This window comes from Aspergillus sydowii, assembly GCF_001890705.1.
Source record: "Aspergillus sydowii CBS 593.65 unplaced genomic scaffold ASPSYscaffold_4, whole genome shotgun sequence".
Classification (NCBI taxonomy): domain Eukaryota; kingdom Fungi; phylum Ascomycota; class Eurotiomycetes; order Eurotiales; family Aspergillaceae; genus Aspergillus; species Aspergillus sydowii.
The window spans coordinates 2,469,765-2,489,174 of record NW_024467862.1 but is presented as its reverse complement, the minus strand read 5'-3'; the positions used below and the strand labels follow the sequence as shown (position 1 = coordinate 2,489,174).

General features: G+C 51.3%; 9 protein-coding genes across 9 annotated transcripts; 5 read left to right on the top strand and 4 right to left on the bottom strand.

Moving 5' to 3' along the window:
* Positions 1-19: 19 nt before the first annotated feature.
* ASPSYDRAFT_935271 (uncharacterized protein) lies at positions 20-1,133 on the bottom strand. The gene has a single exon (XM_040852846.1). The coding sequence runs from the start codon at positions 790-792 to the stop codon at positions 199-201; it is 594 nt and encodes a 197-aa protein (XP_040704056.1). The 5' UTR covers positions 793-1,133; the 3' UTR covers positions 20-198.
* Positions 1,134-1,473: 340 nt separating this feature from the next.
* ASPSYDRAFT_31047 (uncharacterized protein) lies at positions 1,474-2,948 on the top strand (the record flags this gene model as incomplete). The annotated part of the gene is made up of 6 exons (XM_040844835.1): positions 1,474-1,606; positions 1,661-1,896; positions 1,945-2,138; positions 2,183-2,525; positions 2,572-2,692; positions 2,749-2,948. The coding sequence occupies 6 exons, from the start codon at positions 1,474-1,476 to the stop codon at positions 2,946-2,948; spliced, it is 1,227 nt and encodes a 408-aa protein (XP_040704055.1).
* Positions 2,949-3,825: 877 nt separating this feature from the next.
* Positions 3,826-5,715, top strand: ASPSYDRAFT_44677 (alpha-galactosidase). The gene has a single exon (XM_040846888.1). The coding sequence runs from the start codon at positions 4,006-4,008 to the stop codon at positions 5,473-5,475; it is 1,470 nt and encodes a 489-aa protein (XP_040704054.1). The 5' UTR covers positions 3,826-4,005; the 3' UTR covers positions 5,476-5,715.
* A 1,198-nt stretch (positions 5,716-6,913) lies between these two features.
* Positions 6,914-9,492, top strand: ASPSYDRAFT_89123 (uncharacterized protein; the record flags this gene model as incomplete). The annotated part of the gene is made up of 4 exons (XM_040852115.1): positions 6,914-7,263; positions 7,324-7,461; positions 7,514-8,015; positions 8,074-9,492. The coding sequence occupies 4 exons, from the start codon at positions 6,914-6,916 to the stop codon at positions 9,490-9,492; spliced, it is 2,409 nt and encodes an 802-aa protein (XP_040704053.1).
* On the bottom strand, positions 9,121-12,122 carry ASPSYDRAFT_78452 (Hsp70 family protein; the record flags this gene model as incomplete). Its single annotated transcript, XM_040850954.1, has 9 exons — positions 9,121-9,818; positions 9,875-10,025; positions 10,087-10,297; positions 10,352-10,452; positions 10,505-10,604; positions 10,652-10,913; positions 10,981-11,047; positions 11,102-11,146; positions 11,208-12,122. The coding sequence occupies 9 exons, from the start codon at positions 12,120-12,122 to the stop codon at positions 9,589-9,591; spliced, it is 2,082 nt and encodes a 693-aa protein (XP_040704052.1). The 3' UTR covers positions 9,121-9,588.
* A 542-nt stretch (positions 12,123-12,664) lies between these two features.
* Positions 12,665-14,171, top strand: ASPSYDRAFT_98492 (uncharacterized protein; the record flags this gene model as incomplete). Its single annotated transcript, XM_040853257.1, has 2 exons — positions 12,665-13,547; positions 13,633-14,171. Coding segments are annotated over 2 exons (1,422 nt in total), but the record flags the coding sequence as incomplete, so codon positions are not given.
* Positions 14,172-14,360: 189 nt separating this feature from the next.
* ASPSYDRAFT_31042 (Gfo/Idh/MocA family protein) lies at positions 14,361-15,495 on the bottom strand (the record flags this gene model as incomplete). Its single annotated transcript, XM_040844834.1, has 2 exons — positions 14,361-15,409; positions 15,459-15,495. The coding sequence occupies 2 exons, from the start codon at positions 15,493-15,495 to the stop codon at positions 14,361-14,363; spliced, it is 1,086 nt and encodes a 361-aa protein (XP_040704050.1).
* Positions 15,496-15,756: 261 nt separating this feature from the next.
* ASPSYDRAFT_89119 (HNH endonuclease signature motif containing protein) lies at positions 15,757-17,842 on the top strand (the record flags this gene model as incomplete). Its single annotated transcript, XM_040852114.1, has 5 exons — positions 15,757-15,841; positions 16,089-16,552; positions 16,618-16,836; positions 16,890-17,396; positions 17,750-17,842. The coding sequence occupies 5 exons, from the start codon at positions 15,757-15,759 to the stop codon at positions 17,840-17,842; spliced, it is 1,368 nt and encodes a 455-aa protein (XP_040704049.1).
* Positions 17,843-17,952: 110 nt separating this feature from the next.
* Positions 17,953-18,386, bottom strand: ASPSYDRAFT_89118 (DUF4267 domain-containing protein; the record flags this gene model as incomplete). The annotated part of the gene is made up of 2 exons (XM_040852113.1): positions 17,953-18,224; positions 18,293-18,386. 2 exons carry the CDS (start codon positions 18,384-18,386, stop codon positions 17,953-17,955), a joined length of 366 nt encoding a protein of 121 aa, XP_040704048.1.
* Between the last annotated feature and the right edge of the window lie 1,024 nt (positions 18,387-19,410).

Here is a 19,410-nt window from a genome sequence, read left to right as displayed (position 1 = left end):
CAGCTCTGCATGTTCTTCGTCCCTGCCTGACGATCTCCATGGACAGCTTGTTGTACGACATTCCACCAACAGAGCACGCAAAGTCGATAGTCCCTGATGACAATGCCCAAGTTCCCGTCGATGTATCTCGAGAAATGCCGATCGACTCTCAGGTCTACCGTATTAGGGAAATATGCAGCCATCGGCCTGCCTGCCGGTTTAATGCGATGGGCGCCGTGCAGGGTTCTCCCATTGACCGGACAGCCTCGCCGATAGCGTGATCCCCCACACTAGAAGCCATCTGGGCAATGGGCGTGCGTTCTGGGGATGAACGCTCCGATCATCTTGGGATGTCGTGATTGAGCTAGAGACACGGCCGGCATAGTTCGGCCCTGTGCGATGGAAATCAGATACATTTTCTTGGCTGTGACTAGGACGAAAGCAGCAAATGATCGCAGACGGCTGGCAGAACTTGGTCATGTTTATGACGAATACGATATTGCAAAAGCAGTCCGGAGGCAGTCCGCAGTCTGGACGGTCTACCAGACAACGGGGTACAAAGAGTTGGAGTGTTGGACCCCGAATAGATGGCCACCCACAGGTCTGGGTGGCCGGGATATTACCAGCAGCCCGGTCGATGAACCGTGCTGGGATGGAGTTCGTGGCAAGGGTTGCCAGCCCTAGTCGGCTTGGGTGGGACAAGCTTCTCTGCAGGTTCGCCCTGAACCTGCCTTGCGTGGTTCCTGCGCGCTTGACTTGCCACTGCCAGGAACAGGCTAACGGGTCTGGGAACGGCAATTCTCGCCGTCTCATTGTTTATGCATATCGTATTGCGGTCACACGGCGGGCGGGCTCCACGCGGAGTCGGGATTCAACTCGCAGCGCAGGATGCAGGGAACAGAGTTCAATAAAGATGAACAAGAACTGTCGAAGAATAACACCATCCGCGCTGCCAAGGCGCTGCCAAGGCCCTTGTAAGGCCACATCGCTCTGATCGGAGGCCCCAACCAGCACTAACGCGGGGGCCAGCGAGTGCCGGGGCGAGGCTTGTATAACGACATGCTTGGCATCATGGTGAAATCGCCTCGACGCAAGGGTCCAGCACCGGAGTCCCAGGATGATTTTGCCAGTTCAGTGTCCACTGTTTACCAGATAGCGTCATTCTTTACTCCTCATTTTGGATTCTTGATCGCCCTCTTGCTGCTCAAATTTGTCATGTCGTGGCCGTCCATGAACCTGTTTAGCAGCCTCGTCCAACCAGCACCCCTCCATTTCAGCTGCTGCTCGTGTCGATCCAATTTCGGGGTCTGCATATTCCAGCAGTCGTCAGTTGAGATGCAGATGTTGTGATTCATGCATCTCTTGCCCATTCTTCAGCCAGCGTAAATACTGGTCAATCGCCCAAAGTAGCAGCCAAGAACACACTGCGCATCCTTTAAATCTCTTCAAGGCTGGCTCTTTTCCATTGTTGACCTGCCAAAGGAAGCCCTCACAATGCATTCCACACTTCTCCTTCTACTTGCCTCTGTGCCTTCTCTGCTGGCCACCCCGTCGCCGGTCAAGCGTGATGCCGGGTTCCCCAGTGGCCAGCCCATTGATGGTAAAGGCAAGGGGGCTCCTATCCTTGGTCAGTATAGCCCTTTCACTGTCCATGGATATGAATGTCTAACATCAATTTCAGGTGGCACCAACCACGCAATCGACCTTCAGAACCCCGATAACCTCGGTGCGCAGTCCGTCGACCACGGCGCCGTCCCCAACTTGAAATGGAGTTTCTCCGACTCAAAGACCAACATCTACCCGGGCGGCTGGACTCGAGAACAAGTCGTCACGGACTTGCCTCAGAGCCATGATATCGCCGGCGCCCAGCAGCATCTGATCAAAGGGGCCATCCGAGAGCTCCACTGGCACCGCGTGGTACGTATAGCAACATGACGTGTTGGAGGTATGCTAACGGAGATATAGGCCGAATGGGGTTTCGTCTATGAAGGCTCTCTTCTTCTGTCTGCTGTTGACGAGAACGGCGGTTGGACGACTGAGGTCCTGAACACCGGCGACATCTGGTACTTCCCTAAGGGTGTTGCCCACAACGTCCAGGGCTTGGATGACCAGAACGAATACCTCCTTGTCTTTGACGACGGCGACTTTGAGAAGATCGGGTAAGTCGCTGTCTGTTCTACCAAGACGTTAGCTAACAGGCCAGAACCACCTTCATGGTTGACGACTGGGTGCAGCACGTTCCTCGCGACGTCCTGGCCAAGAACTTCAACGTCAGCGAGTCCGTCTTTGAGAAGGTCCCGGAGAAGTTCCCTTACATCCTCAACGGCACCGTCCCAAAGGAAGCACAGACTGCTCCCCAGGGTACCCTCAAGGGCAACGCCTCGTACGTGTACCACACCTATGACCATCCCTCAGAGCCTGTTCCAGGACATGGCGGTACTTTCCGTCGCATCGACTCTACCAACTTCCCCATCTCCAAGACTATCGCTGCCACTATCGTCGAGCTCGAGCCCAAGGGTCTCCGTGAGCTGCACTGGCACCCTAACGTACGTCTTTCTCAATAAATACAATGTCAACTGCTAACAATTCCAGGCTGAGGAATGGCTCTACTTCCACAAGGGCACCGGTCGCGCCAGTGTCTTCATTGGCGACTCCAAGTCGCGCACCTTTGACTTCTCCGCTGGTGACGTTGCCGTCTTCCCTGACAATGCTGGTACGTCCTTAGGACTGTCAATCTATGCCTTCGCCCCTCTAATTACAGCTTCATAGGTCACTACATCGAGAACACCTCCGACACCGAAAAGCTCGTGTGGCTGGAATTCTACAAGAGCGACCGCGTCGCCGATATCTCTCTGGCGCAATGGCTTGCCCTTACGCCTCCCGAGACTGTTGCCAACGTGCTCAAGATCGATATCAAGTTTGTCGAGCAGATCAAGAAGCAGAAGCAGGTTCTTGTCAAGGGGAACTAGACACGTTGGACCAGTTCTGTGACTCTGGGATGCTGGTCCTTGTTGGGCTGGGTGGACATAATCCTAATGTTTATATACTATACTACTTAGTTACTTTCTACCGGCTGAAGAGCTGACACGTTACTTAATTTCATAAATGTTTACTTTTATTATAAATCATTATATTTTCTCTTTTTCCCTCTCGTGAATTCTTCCTTAGCTAGTCAGGGCAAATTTGCCGAGGACACAACGAACACACAGTAGAAAGTCAGGGTGAGCATCAAATGTTAATTTCAATATCAAAATTATGATACTATCTCTAAAGTTGAGTTCCAGTGTGCCATGGTGTATAGAAATACTTAATAACCCACGATCTTTGTTATGGTGTACCAATATATATATGGTGGACACAGGGGTATATTGCACAGTAGTATCACATGTTGGCATTAATGCAATAGACAGACGGCCTAATACTGCTAGTGATTTTTTGTGGTTAAATGGTATCTCGATATCACAGGGATAGAATTGTCACCCAAACAAAATGACAATTTGAAATACCAATTAATTTTACCCTCCACGAAGAGCTTCCTAACCTAGCCCCAAGCGTCATCTATAGCATTGCTATGTTGTTATTTCTTCTACATCCTCGTCTCTAACAGAGGTAGGAAGCTACTAAAGATTCCAAAATTAGAATATAGTACCTTTCGAAGTACGAGACTTCCTCGAAACCTGTAACTAAAGGTGTACCACGGATTGTCGACAATGTGAGGCTGGGGGGTGTGTTTGGGGGCGGAGATGGACCAACCAGAGGCAGAATTCCCCGCAAGAACTGCGGCCGGACTTGGTATTTCACGGGTAAATCCGGGAAGCCTGGAGCCACCAATCAATATTGGCAGAACGGCCATACAGCGCAGTATACCACAAGACAGTCGGCTTAATAGCCAGCGAGGTATATACCCGAAGGGATTGGCAAGTGAATAGAGCTTAACAGTATATAAAGATGCCTGTTGTCGACCTCTGATTCAATCATACAACTCATACGTCTCCATCCCCTTTCTCCTGACTCCAATCTTTCATCATGTTTACCCTGGCGTCTCTCGCTTTTGCTGTCAGTCTCGCTGCTGCTGCCGAGGAAAACTGCTGGCCACTTGCACCAAACAGCACCGGCGGTCCTCTGACAGTCCTCAAGGCAGCCAAGACCCCCAACGGCTTCTCGCGCCCTGAGAAGGGATGGAGTTCCTGGGGCATCCAGGCTACCCCAGGCACGACCCCCAGCTATCCCCTGGAGGAGCTTGGAAGACGCGGGATCAATCAGGACTTCATAATTCAACAGTGCAGTGTCTTGGCTGATCCTGACATTCGCACCGCTGGGTACGATCTGTGCCACATCGACGGCGGTTGGTACCAGGACAACACCGACGAGCACGGCCGCGTCGTTTACAATCCTGAACTCTTTGATATCCCCGCTCTCACCGAGTACCTCCACGGTATTGGACTTAGACTGGGTATCTATCAGAAGCCTGGTGTCTCCTGTGATGCGCGCAACAAGACTATCATTGGGACCAATGTTACCATAGGATCGACGTTCATCGATGTGGTAGATACGAATGGCAACTGCTACTTTGATTACGATAACCCGAACACGCAGCTGTGGCACGATGAGCAGATCAAGCTCTGGGCATCCTGGGGTGTCGACATGATCAAGGTCGATTATGTGACGCCTGGATCCAATACCGAGGGCTCTGGCATGCCTGCTAACCTCAGTGGAACCGCCATCGCATATCATCGCGCTATTGAAAAGAGCGGCCGCCAGATTCGTCTAGACATATCCTCTGATGTTTGTCGTAGCGAGCCATACTGGAGCATATGGTCGCGCAATGCGGACAGCATCCGCGTGGACACCGACATCAACAGCTACGGTGAGAATGTGTTTGTCGGCATGTGGAAGGTCCAGCGGACCATTGAAAAGTATCGCCAGTTTGTTAACCTTCAACTGATGGAGGGCGGACCTGTCAGGCTGCGAGCGAACCTAGATCAGCTGTTTGTCGGAAACCCAGCCAACGTGACTGGAGTGACAGACGCACAGCGCATTACCCTGATGAGCTACTGGATCGGCTCATCCTCCAACCTCCTCTTAGGCTCCGACATTAAAAACATCGACAGGCTCGGCAGACACCTAATTACCTCCCAGGCGTCACTTGACGCGTCGGAATTCTGCAGCCAGTACCCGATGCAGCCACGAAACCCAGGCACCGGCAGTAACCAAGCTATGCAGCTGCAAGCTTGGATTTCTGGACCCGACGATAAGGGCCAGGCGTATGCTTTATTGACAAATCTGGGCCCTAGTCAGGGTGACGGTGGCTATGCCACAATTGGAACTGGGGCGCAGCTTGTGTCTATCACCCTTGCTGATCTGGGGCTGGCGGGGGCGCGGTACACAGCAACCGATGTTTGGTCTGGAAACATCACCGCGGTTGAGAAAGGAGGAAGCCTGTCGGCAGTTTTGGGGGAGGGAGAGTCTCGGTTTCTACGATTGACTCGTGGCTAGGTCAGGTCACCCAAAGGTGATTATGCGTGGGCGCCGAACGTGTACATTGCAGATAGTCAAGCTACGTATTTAGAACCCATATTGATGTATCTTTCATGGATATCTCATTCTCCGTGCCTTCTTGTATCAGGGTTGGGGGCCATCAAGTACGTGCCCACTAATATAATTCCCCCAAAGCAATAACAGAAGATCCTTATGGGCTGAAAGTGCTGATATTGTCCTAATTAACGGAGTTTGGCCATGTCCTGTGGACTAAGCAGGCATATTTAGGAACTTCGTGGATTCTCTTCAGTCTTTGATGCCTCTAATGCCGCTGAACAATATTATTTGCTTTTACCAATGCTGCCTGTGATAAAGTGACCTGTAAGCGGCCAAGTATTGTTAGTTGAAATTGGCAATATATACAACAAGGCGTTATTTCCGGGACCCAGATCGTTTCCTATAAACGCCTTTGCAACCTCCGTCGCTAGTATATTGTTGATTTGGAACGTTCTCCGACCCCTTCGCTTTTTGCAATGCAAGCTAATCTACAGATTGATTCCAGAGCGATGCTGCTCGTTATCACACTCCATGCATTACCTATATCTCCCTGGGCGTGGACCGGCTTGCCGTGAGGCTGCTCCAGATAATTGGATTTCAGTGGGCGAATCAATAGTATATATCCAGGACCTGCAGCAGGGCAACATTTGCTATCAGAGCGGTGCTTTACAGCTTGCGTCGATTATAGATTATATTTCGACTTGGCCCGCGAAGGATATAGGCCCTTTATCATAAGCCAGCCGAGTTTACTAGCGGCCATGTAAAATAAAGTAATGCCTGGCCATTATGACACATTAAACTCGGACGTTCTCATACACATTGGCCCTGTCAAGATCAAATAAGCTCAGTCTCGCTATACCCTTTTCTTTCCGCAATCCTTCCATGCGAGTATCGAAAAGAAACCAAGACTATGAGGGTTTGCCCCCTAGCCCAGAGCGCTCATCCGTTTCACTGTCTTTGAAAACAGACCGGTGGCGTGATGCTAGTGAGGAAGAAATCGGTCATGGTGAGTCAACAGTATGTTTGTTCGAATAGCTGACAGTGAGGTACAGAACCTTGAATGATCTGTTCCATGGAGAAGTAAACTCTCCCAGAGCAGCAGAGACCTGGGCGCGGTCTGGCTCGCCGTAACACCGCTACAGGTAATTGGATACACGATCGTTGATGAGCGACCTGCCAGAACTAACCTGCCAGTCAAATGCAGATCATCCGATCGGTAGCTTAATCAAGGCGCTTAACTGTTTGGTTCTATTTGTTCAGAGATCGCACTTTTGCGCGCGGCGCCAGTGGATGGTACTTTTGACAGCGGGGCACCGAGGGGGCTGTGATGAAGAATTCAAGTCGCCCTGCAGACCATCAGACACTCAGTACACCAGTACAAGGGAACCATTTGTTCGACATGGCTCCCATGCAGCCCGATGAATACCAAAGTCGACTGAGACATACAGGCCACAAGGGAATCAAGTATCTAGGGCCCATCGAGTCTGAGAACTGGCCGAGCCACTGGCCAGAAACTCGCCGCAAGCTGTTCCATGATATAACCACATTGGGAAAATCGATATTTGGGGAGTTCGACTCCGGACACACAAGTGATTCAAACGAGAAACCATGGCGAGGGCAAATTAAACCGAGAGCAGCTAAACTGGCATTCCTTGCGGCGAGGTGCAGGGGCGAGGGTAAAAACGAGCGTAGCTGGAGGGCCTCGCTGGAACATGAAGTCCTCTACCGGCTCACGGTCGAAGTATCCTGGTGAGAGCTTTTCCTCGCGTATACCGTCCTGCATGGAATGTCTAATGCTAACCGGCCTAGTCCAACATGCCGTGATAGACTGTGGCGCTCTGAGATTGAGGCCGCAGTAGAGTCATCGGAAGGGCAAGCGTTATCGTTAGATGAACGGCGCAGGAGCCGCATGCCCTGCCGATGCCCGGAGGGACTGACTCAGAATCGGTACCGCCGTCAATGTGAAATATAGGATGAGCTCGGCTGATGCGTAGTATAGGGACTTTCACGGGGTTAATATGATCTTCTCTGATCGGTCCGAGACTTCCATCCATTACAGCCCGCCTCTACCCATCCAGTCTCGTGGAAGAAATAAGAAGAAGTACGAACTGCCTGACAGAGTGTACGGATTGATCGAAACAGAGAACCTCAAAGCGCTACTAGATTCAGCTGACGGACGTGTTGCCGATGATGGTGAAGAGAAGCTACTCCGTGATACCCTCGAGGCTTCACCGTTCAAGAGAAGTCGCGAGCCATTATTGTTCCCGTTCCTTCTTATCGAAGCAAAGTCCGACACTACTGGGGATGCGGCTGGGGTCGAAATGCAATCGGCCTTTGCCATAGAAAGGCTCCTAAGAGTCCAAGATCAACTTCGCCCCGCCGCCGACGCTGAGACCGGCTGGATAACGGAACCCGTGGTGTGGTTTTTCGGCTGGCATGGTCAGGACTGGTATGTAAAGGGCAGCTTTATAAACGATGCCACGGGGCCTGATCCTAAATATGTAAGTATCCCACCACGTACATATTGTGATATCCAGTAGAGCCAACTGACGACGGCAGTGTATCCTGGACCTGTGGCAGGGCAATATTTGCTATAAGAGTAGTGCATTACAGCTTCTGCTGATTGTAGATTATATTTTTGACTGGGCAAGAGACGGATACAGGCCCTCCATCATAAGCCAGCTGAGCTTGCCCGCGGCGCGCGAGATGCAGTCCTTTGATCCGGATATATTTTCCACAATCGGACGAAGGGCGTCAAGGATCGCTTCGTTCTCCCAAGATTCAATTCGAATTAGCACGGCGGGCCCTGAGGGAGAAAACTCTCAGGGCTTGGACCCGAATATTGATGATCGGCTTTCGTTCGGTGTGGTAAGGGATGCTTCAGTTGTCGAAGCTCGACTCTTAGCACTGCAAATAACGACGGCAAACATCGACGAATTTATGACGTGCTTCACAGCGTCCGTGGCTGTGCCAACTATCCTGAATAACTTGAAGAAATCATGGCGAGTCACTGGTGATACCTTGTCATGCATCCAAGCTGGATGGACTGGGGCAGATCCAGAATCCACACTGGAAGGAATCTTCTACGTCAGAATCGCAATTTTTCTCCACATCGCGGATGACTGGACTCCTACACAGCAGTTGAGCTATCTCGCAATATCCGAGGATGTGATTCAGTTAATGTTATCTCGGGGTGAGCTATCCAGACATCACGAGTCGCTCGAAAGAACAATCCGTACCGTGCCCACCATCGCGGCATCTAAAATTGAAGGCTTCATAGCATCAATAAAGGCACAGACCATAGGGAACAATCTCACGGCGGCAATGGGAATGGTCTCCCTGACAAGCTCATTTTCCCGGAGCCCCGGAGAAATCCCAGCACAGTGGCGTCTTGAAAAGACCAACAACTTATGGGTTGGGTTTGCGTTAGACGACATATTAGCAATGGTTGACGTTATTCATGAAACGTACGCTGCAATCGAGGTGGCCAGAAACGGTGTGGCAGATACACTCATCCACACTTCGTCTAAGACGACGGCGCAGCCAATGCATACCACCGAGCCTTGTTTGTGGCCACAACTGGATCCCATATGCCAGGATACCAACGGATGTGCCTTGGTCGACCGGTTGGACGGAATTGGATGCGGCTCTAGATATTGCCTCTACATTCTAACGAGGTACAGCTTTGACACTTCTAATACCGCCGGTGTGGTCAAAGAGCTATCTGAGTACGGGCTGCACTACTCTGCTCTACCCTTGAATCCCGGTCGCCCTCTGTCCCAGTACTTTGGCTATTTAAACAGGCCGACAAGCACTGGGCGTCGTTGGCAGGACTCGCACCATCTAGAATTACTGCATGATTGGATAGCAGCACTGGAGCTGCACGAAATGCAGCCTATGTGGCCGGGGGAGACTGAGGACTCTCCTATTATTATATTATCCAGCGACGAATCCGAGGGAGATCCGATGGAGGAATAGTAGGCCTGAATTAGTTATAGGAAAGCATCTTACGGCCAAGCTTTGGCCAGGCCAGCCAAAAACAGGTATTGACATCGGCTTGCATATTGATATACTTCAATCGGTGCCGGGGATGAACGCAGCAGCAATACAAAGCTGGGTCTCTGCCCGACACTGCCCACCTGGTGGACAAAAGACCTTTACAGTCAGGTTTCTTCCATCCACCTCCATGGCCAGCTCGTAATGGATCTCGTAATATTGTCCACGGGGGCCAGACTTAACCTCTAGCAGCCCCTCTTCCCTGACGGGGGTGAAGTCTATTTGCAGCATCCCGAAAACCTCAGCGCCTGGTTACAGTCGAGTGTCAGCCGCATGCAAAGCCAGCCTAATGATAGATAATTACCTTTATTGAACTTGGTATGTGCTTGGTAATGATCGCGGGCGTTGTCAAAATCAGATACCCAAATTTTCTGATTAAAGGCGAGTTCGTCATCAATCTTGAAGACCTGCCAGTTCCGAGTTCGGAATTTCTGCTGCTTGCTCAATACCAATTCCTGTGTCCGTTAGCGGGGATTCAGAGAGCCAAACAACACGCAAGGGAATAAAGAAGACCACCTTTTTTATTACCCAGTCTAGAACGTTTTTAATATACATCTTGCCATCGATGTCTCCATCAGTTGGAGTCGCCACCCTATGGGCTGCCAGCCTCAGGTTCCGCTCCTCTATCTGGAGAAAGCCAAAATTTGACTGCACTATTCGCTTAGGACCATCCGACTTGTTCATTGCACGGAATACCGCACCGTGGGAAACAGCAACGGCGGCATCTCTTCGGTACAGTAAGTCAAATGGATCCTTGAACCAAATTCCAGTCACGACTCACAGATTCTTAGGCGCATACATCGGCTTCAAACCCTTGAATTCCGCTGCTATATGCGCACGGAAAATCGGGGCTTTTGAAAAGCCGCCGGTCAAGAGAACTTTCTATATATGGGGCATTAGCGCAGCTCGAGAATAGAGTTTGCCTGGCGTATACCTCAACGTTCAAGCCTTTAGCTTTCATAGCCCCGGTCTGCTGGCTAATGATCTTGCTTATACCTTGCAGACTGGGCTTGAAAAGATCCGCAATCTCGCGTCTGAGGAGACAATTAGTGTATGTCTTGTAGGATGCGGATAGATGAACCTTGGAATATGGATAGTACCACTCCCGAATCCCAATCTTTGATTTCTCTGGAGACCAGAAACGGGGAGCACCGTCGTCCCATCCAACCCAATACTGGGCTCGAAACGTGGTTTAATGTCATATTCAAATCTGGTCATGAGCGAATTCTCAATGGTATGTTCCAATGAAGGTCCCGGCACCGAGGAGTAGGGCGTGCTTTTAATCCGTTTGATGACCTTTTCTTTGAGAGCTTGATTAACATAACTTGAGCCACAATTACTCCCTTTATTGCCAGTAAGTGGTTTTGCCGAAGATAGATAAGTCTGATAAGTTGACCAGCTTCTGCTTACCTGTGGGTGCGACAACTTCCTGCACCCGAAACGGTCGTTCCTGGTCGACCTTGTAGGCGATTGCATCCTGACGTTTTCGTTATAACACTGGACTAAGGATGAGATAGAGAATGGGAATTACCACTGTACCACCGCCGGCATCACAGACAATGAAAACTTCGCCTACCTTTTGTATGAATCAGTGTGGGCCAAGCAACAGTGCAGGCTGGAAAGGGCCGAAGACTTACCGCCAGTTTTTCCGTTCTCGAACCCGCCTCAAGAATATACGCAGCAGCAGCTTCGGGCTCATTAAGGACATATGGAGGGGCAAGGTTACCCAGTTCGATTCCACGTGCGATACTCAGCAAGATTTCCTGCATGGTACGTATGGCTTTGTGCGGCCATCCGGCAGGGACGCAGAACACCAGTTCGACCTCACACTTGGCATTAAATCCTTCCCTATCCTCCAGAAATTCCTTGGTATATTTCAGCACCTCGCAGAGGTAGTCCCTGGTCACATCCACTTCGTCCTTTTTTGCTCTGTGTAAAGTTCTCTTCAGCTCCTGGCGGGGTCCTCTTGTATCCTTCTGGTCTCCCGGAAGGAGCAACTTCGCATATTGAATAATCCGGTTTCTGCAATCTAAGTTATCATCATCACTCTCCTGGAGAGTGTTGCGAGCCCCGTAGCCCCAGTGAAATTCATCCCCGAGATACCAACTCTCACTGGGTACCTCTGGATTGCGCCAGCGGCCACCAGCATCTGGCCAATCTGTGATGGACTGAATCTGCTCGCCGCGCAGGGTCACCGGCGGGTTATCAGGATCGAACTTGACGTAGGAGACGGACGAGAAGGTAGTGCCGTAGTCGAGCCCGATGATGAACTTTGTTCGGGGCTGGTGAGATCCACACGTGGAGGAGGTGGATGAGGATTCCGGCCCGCGCGGGGACGAGGCGGATGTTCCCGCTGCCGTCGTGTCGCCATTGGTGCTGCCACTCCATAAGCTCCGGCTCCGACTGGGAGAAGCATCCAGCATCTGAATATCCTCGCTGCTGTGGTCTTCGCCGCTCTGGTCCTCATCGGTGTCCGGCACACCAGCATCGGACTCAACGATGGTTGATGCGCGGCGTCGTTTGCGCGAGGCAAGGCCCCGCAGGTTCGCCATGGCTTGTTCCTCGACGTTGAAACAATTCCTATTGGAGGCGGGACTGCAAGGCACGGGAACTCCGACGGAAGTTGCACGTTTTTGAGGGAGGCGGCCACTGCAATTTATTAAATACAATCCAGTTGGCGCTCGTGCTGGGCCACGTCAAATCCGCCCCTCGAGGCAGTCTGATGCGCACCCAATCAAGGCACAGGAAAGTCTGCCTTGCTGCCTATGCGCTAGGTTACAATGGGTGAAAGATGCTGACATTTCTGTCAATGGGGCCCTCGCGTGATGTGCCAGCCACATTGTTAGTCCCTCGTCGGCTGAGCCACTCTCGCGCGAGACCTTCCAAATTCCAATTGACCGCTCGTTCCAGCTACAGCTCCGTGGTTCGGCGTCAACACTCCATTAGTCCCTCCTCAACGATACGGATAGCGGCGTTCAAACGGTCATCAAACCATCACCTCGGATTGTTTCGATACTCGATCCCATCCTCCTCCAATTGGCTGCGTACGACGCCAAACATGCCGAAGGATAAACACCGAGGTGCAGGCAGTGGCGCTCTGGTCGAGGTTGTGGTCCCCGCTCGCACTCGCGGTATGCTCGGCTGGGCAATGCTAGCCCCTGGAGAGACCTCGGAGCCGCACAAATCACACGGAGAATATGATGTCAAAGAACAAAATATTGTTCCAGGAAGGCGTAAGCGACCTCAGGAAGATTCTGCAAGCCGCGGACCGGAGCATGAGCAAGATTCCAAGCGGAGGGCATCCGAAAGACATAACTCGTCAAGACAACTCAGTGAGGACGAAATGAGGCGGGAGATAGCCCGTCTAAGGATTGAACATGATCTATATGCTCTTGCGGAGTCTGAGGAGACTCGACGGCTCCGGGCCGAGGTGAAACGGCTGGATAACGTCAAGGCCGAACTGAACAGAACGGTGAACCGGCTGATGTCTCGCGTCACTGAACTAACATCAGGGGAGCCTGAAACTGATAAGGACACCTTGTTACGCAATAAGGAGAGGGTAATTCATGACCGGATAAGCGAAATCAAGGACCTTGAAATAGCCTTGAGCAGATGCTTTGAGCAACAGGCCATTCGATTGAAAACCTGCGATATAGACTTGCCAACGAGTGCGCCCGGCGTTGGCGATGCAATGAAGGCTATCAATCTAGGTGTTATTAGTACAGCAGACCTATTATCAAGCTGTTTACACCTTCCCAATAAGATACCCCGCCGTTCTGCGGTTGACTCGAATCTTCGACATCTATTAATGATCACAGGCAATGACAACAAAGCACTTCGACTAATGCCCGACTTAGCCTGCCGCGCAATACTCTTCCAAGTAGTCCGTGAGCAGATCTTATGCTCTGACATTTGGGCAGCCTTGCACACCGGAGGATTCATGCTGCGAGCCTACCAACGGGCTATCCAACACGGCTGTGAGTACCGAGTCAACCGTAGCCTTTTCCCTACCACCGTGCGTTGGTATATCTAACAATAAAATAATCTCTCTGCCCCAAACAGCAGGCACGGAGTTTGCCGACACATTTCACAAAGCTGCTCTCCATATGGTGGGGCAGGACACGGAGTTCGAGACATGCTTCCTGGCCGCGCACGCAAAGGAACTACAACACCATACAATCCAAATGCTAGGGCCCCTTCTCGATCCGCAAAAGCTGGAGGCAACACGAGAAGACCTCCTTCGCGTTATGGAACATCTATTCCTCCACGCATTTTCCTTTCGAGCCCAATGTCTCGCACCGGATGGAGTACGCTACGAAGTCATCCAGTTCAGGCCGGGCGAGCCATTCAACCATGACACCATGGAGGCACACGACACGACAGACAATCAATACCAATTATCAGACTTGACCAATGGAACGAGACGGCGCATTAAACTATGTGTTCATGGCATGGTAGTTGCGCACCGCTTTCAAGACAGCCAGGTGGAGGGTCTCCATAAGCTGAAAGCGATAGGCGAGTCATTTCTAGGTTCAAATAACACACCCGGGCGCGGTGTAGCAGGGGGAGAGATTGTGACGGAGAAGGCAATTGTAATTCTAGATTGATTCACCGCGTGTCGAAGGCTCGAACTTGTGGGGCCTGGTGACAAGCGTACGGAGATTCTTTCCCGGCCCCAGCATCGGAATCATGGACCGAGCAATAACGCATATACTAGGATAGCAGCAAGAATAGTGGAAGGCAACCGGAATTGTGTTGAATAGGATGGTTTAAAACATAAATTCAGCTGTCTAATCCACTGGATACTTGGTCCCTCCCTGCCGCCGGATCTCATCCATAATCTCCATCACTCGGATAGTCTCAGCCTGGGGAACAATAGAGCTCTCCAATCGCCCATTCAGTACATCCAGAGCGATATTGTCTGCCTGGTACTGGAATCCGCGCCCGGGATGCTGGAAGTCATACGTCTTGCCCTGGCCGCGGACCACGTTTGTCCCTGACTCTCCCCCAAACGGTGGGTAGACGGTGAAAGTTTGCGGATGTGAGGGACTTTCACCGTGTACTTCAACAGACCCAGAGATGCCGTGAATACGTGCCAGGAGGTCAGGGTTACCGTTTTCCAGCGTTGTAGAGGTGACGATACCTTGCCGGCCGGTGGACGGATACTGGAGGATCGCACTGGTGTTGATTTCGATATCCTCCCAGTGAGTCTGCGCAGCGAGGATCTTCGGTTTCGCACGGTCCGCCGTGAGTTCAGGATCCAAGCTCAGCATTACCCAGGTCAAGGAGTAGATCCCCATATCTAGTAGGGAGCCCGCGCCCAGCGCATTCTGGCGGTAGTACTTGTCCAGCGGCAAATTCGGGACATCCATATACCCTCCAAAGTGGGACGTCGCGCGGAAGATATCACCAATCACCTTTTCCTCGTGCAAGAGGCGCTGAAGCTCGTGGGTTAGAGGGCGATGGCGGAGCCACATCGCCTCAGCAATGAACACGCCCTTCTGCCGGGCTGCGTCAAAGACCTCCCTTGTCTCGCGGGCGTTGAGAGTGAATGGCTTTTCGCACAGAACATGCTTGCCCGCTGCGATCGCGTCTAGGCAGTTCTTCTTGTGAAAGGCGTGCGGTGTCCCGATGTAGACGATGTCGACGTCCGGGTCGGCGTAGACGTCCTCATAGCGACCGTAGATTTTGGGGTTCTCGTCTGGGCAGTATTGCTGGGCGAATGATTTCCCTCTGTTCACGTCGGATGTCCCGATCGCTTGGACGATATGGCGGACTTTTGCGTCGGGGCGAGATAAGACCAGGTCGGAGACGTACCAGGAGGCGATCTTGCCGGTGGCTGTTCAGTGTTCAGTTAGCTAGTCTTCATTTTGGATCAGTTTTCTTACTCAGGACTCCCCAGCGGATAGATGGAAGTTGCGACATGGTTGTTGGACAGGTGGTGATCGCTCAATAACTGCGACGCACGACTGACTTAAAAGCGTCAAATGCCGTCGGATATCGAGCTCCGAATCAATTCCCCGCATCGGGTTTGGAAGTAGATCTGTTGACCCACAGGCAATTTATCAGTCATGGGCTAGACTGCGGTAGTTCGTCTTGAGCTGGTGGTAGTAGGACAATATTGATAAGATATCCTTGCTATCTTTGAAGCGTGGGCGTTGAAAGAGTGAAATCAGTGTCACGACCATGTTCAATGAGAAGGTTGAGAAACTCTCTCTTTTGCTCTCACGCTTCACTGTGTTTACTTCTCCCATGGAACCGATCAATCAAGGTTTATTACCTCCTGGTGACTCACAACGACAGATCAGTCGACCTCCTAGCAGCCTGGCCTGATTCTTTCCTTAGTATAACGCCACCGGTGTGTTTGCAATAGTAACACAATACCACCAAGGATAAGTATATGGATGACTCAGGTTAAGTTATTGCACACCTTCACTGCCAGACCATCCACTTCCTTACTCTTAAACATTCTCCCCGCTGCACTTCCCTCGTTGGATACCTATCCTACCTTATCACAGTGACGAGACCCTCAACCCGACGACATGGCGAGCCTGAGAAAGCGTCCGCCGACTCCCCGGACGATAACCCAGTCGAAAAGCCCTTGTCGCTGGAAGCACAGCAACGAGAGATCAATGATAGTATTGGCGTCAAGAAAAAGCGGGTAAAGGCCCAAGGGCCGCCGAATGCCAGTTTCTGGGCTGCCTCACACAAGGTCGAGAGCCTCGTTCTCCAGCGGGCAGAGGTGGTCAGGAAGATATCGCTGCGAGATTTCAAAGGAACCCCATCCGAATGGGAAAATTCAGACGCGGTCAAGTCGCTATCCCAAAGTATCAAGGCACAGGAGACTACTGTTAAACTTTGCAAGAATAGAAAAGATGACATGCAAGAAAGCAAGTGGTCGCGGAAACGATTTCACAGGGCTTCATTCATGCAGCTCTTCACCACAAGTAAAATGGGTCTGGATGTGTCCAGCACCGGGCCGGTAAACGCGATTCCAACAAGCAATCAACATTCCGTGCCGAACTTATAACGGTTCATGACGCCGAGCACCCCGGTGGCGAGGACTGGCTCTGGTATCCCATACTGGGAACATGGTTTGATGCAGACCAGGTGCAGGCGGCGCACCTCTTCCCTGATATGCACGGCCAGGTCACGATGGATGCTATCTTTGGGAAAAAACGGCCAGAAGAGCTATTCTCTGCCCGTAACGGGCTTCTAGTGGCGCAACCGGTTGAGAGGTGGTTCGACTCGGGCAAGCTTGTCATCGTACCAGATTTGCCAGAAAGGCCTGCCATGCTCGATCTTCTTGCCTGGATGAGACGGGGACCAAGGAGTACCGCTTGAGGATCATTGACCCGACCTGGGAACAGTTGGACAAAATGATATCATCTGGATACCAGAAGACGTGGAGGGAGATCGACGGAAAGCGGCTGGAGTTTCGCACCAGCTTCAGACCAGCGGCAAGATACCTTTATTTCCACTATTGCGTGCAAGTTCTACGCCGGGCTTGGGCCCATAACACCGGCGGTGGGCCACTTCCGACTCTGAAGGACGAGGCTGGCAAGCCCTTCTGGGGCACGCCGGGCCGCTATCTCCCCAAGGATATGCTTCTCGGCCTGATAGAGGCCCTAGGCCACGAATACAACGGCTTGCTGAAGGGAGCAAGTTGGAGCACCGCCTGTGGTGACGAGAACCTCCTTTTGGACGTCGCTTCGTCACAGATCAAAAAGTGGCCAGCACTCAAGGACGTTGGATGGGGAGCAGATCAGGAGGAAGATGGGAGCGAGAATGAAGACAGTGAAACGGATGCGCGCTCTGGACAGGGCGTGAACCCTCATAGGCTTCCTTTTTTGTCTTTTCTTTTCTTTTTCTTTTTTTTTTTTTCCCAATACCCCTGTAAAGCACGGAAGGTTTGGGGCAGGAACGAAGCCATATTTGGTCTTGACAGGGCCCATATGTATGAATAAGTTCAGGTTTAATGTGCCATAAGGGCTAGAATTATTTTGCCCTTCTTGCTTTTTAGTTAGTTTTCCGCTATTGCTGCCTCGCGGGTTCAACTGATCATTGCATACCAAGCTGTTCAATCTCTTCTCGGTTGGTTTTGGCCACGGGCCCTAGCAGTACATCCTCTCCAAGCTTTAGCCTGGAACCTGGGGTAAGAGATACTGATCAAGTGTAGATATTTGCCATGTATTCAAAGGTGGGAATAGTTATCCAGTTGGTCAAGCAGGCATTATCGACATGCAACACATTGTTCACGCATCAGTCATAATGTCTTGCCTCAGGTATGCAAAGCACAGTAGCAAATCCGCACAAGTACAGCCCCCACACCCGTTTCATGCGGCTAAATCCTCATTCATGGCCAATTCAGTAGTGACAAGGTCATGCGACAATGAGCAGGGTGGCAACGGTGTATATAATCCCGATATTCAACAGATGCCGCTTATGCCCTTTCCCCTCCGCCAAACATACCGCTGTATCCGACCAGCCCGCACCAGTTGCAATAAAGGAAAGGAAGATACCGGTAAGGGACCTCGACGCGTGGAAGCTGGAAACAAGGACAATCGCGCCTGCGGCCATGTTTCGGCCGCCGAGGGATGGGCCGAATGTCGCTATGTCGGGGCTCGTACGGGGTAGACCGAAAACTGGAACGGCTGAAACAGTAAGCATCAGTATCACAAGATAAACTCTGCGGTTTCTTTGACTGAAGGGGAATAAATACATTTGACTGGGTCGTAAAGCCAGATGGGGCCTGATGTAACAAGCGCAACGCCGATAAAGCGAGCAAGCGCGTCAGCGACTGTTCCTAGAGCCATGGCTCAAGTATCAAATACAGAGGGAGAAGAGTTCATTCAAACCATACTTTTTATTTCGTCCAGGCCGTCCTTATGAAGGCATTTTGTCTGGGCGCTTCGGCACTCGCTCTTTCCGGCGGACTTAAGGACAATTGCTGCTCTGCCTGCAGTAGCGTCACCACAAAGGAGGTGCAGTGTTCAGCAGATACGACAGGCCGGACTCCATCCCTCCCTTTTTCACGTAAAGGCCAGTCGTTGTTTTGTAGATTCGGGTCAAGATGGCCATCCCATTGCAGAGCAAGATGTAAGTACTGAGTACTTCCAGACGGCCCCAACTGCCCATGTAAGGCTGTATCAAGTACGTTTCCGTGAAAAGTTTGACGCATTACCAGATCAAATCCTCCAGTGGCATTTTCAACGTATCTGGTAAGTTCCCGAACACCCGGTTCTGTTAGTTCTCGTTTGTGGAATGGCAATGGTTCCGGGAATATGGCGCTGTGTAACTGGTAGAAATTTCAGCCTTTTGCGCGTGTAATCAACGAACTGCTGCAGGGTCACCTTAACCAGTCCAGCTCCAGGCAGCGAGCAGATTAGTTCTGTAGCATAAGTCCAGTGCAAGTATTATATCGATGTCCATGTTGCAAGGGTGGCAACTGGCAAGGCCATCGCTATGGTAAGTATTGTCCTCCTTTTGTTGAATGCAATCCAGGCTGACGGGGTTCCTGGTTGAATTTACAACTGGGTCTCTGGGCCAAGATCCTAGAAGAATGGAGCAGCAATCACTCTATGATGGCCTTGCCGCCATATCGGCATGAGTATAACAGTCACGGAAGTATAGTCTGCCATAGTCCCGGCTTTTTACTACACAGGTAAAACAGTTCTAATCACCCACATTTATAGTTTAGATACCTTCTCCAAATCGAGTGCAAATATTGAAAATGCTAAATAGACTGGTGGAGTATACAAACGATGCGTAGGAAAAGTCTCCACCTTCAAATTCCAACCAGACCACAACACAACACCATCTCAACAACAACAACACAAC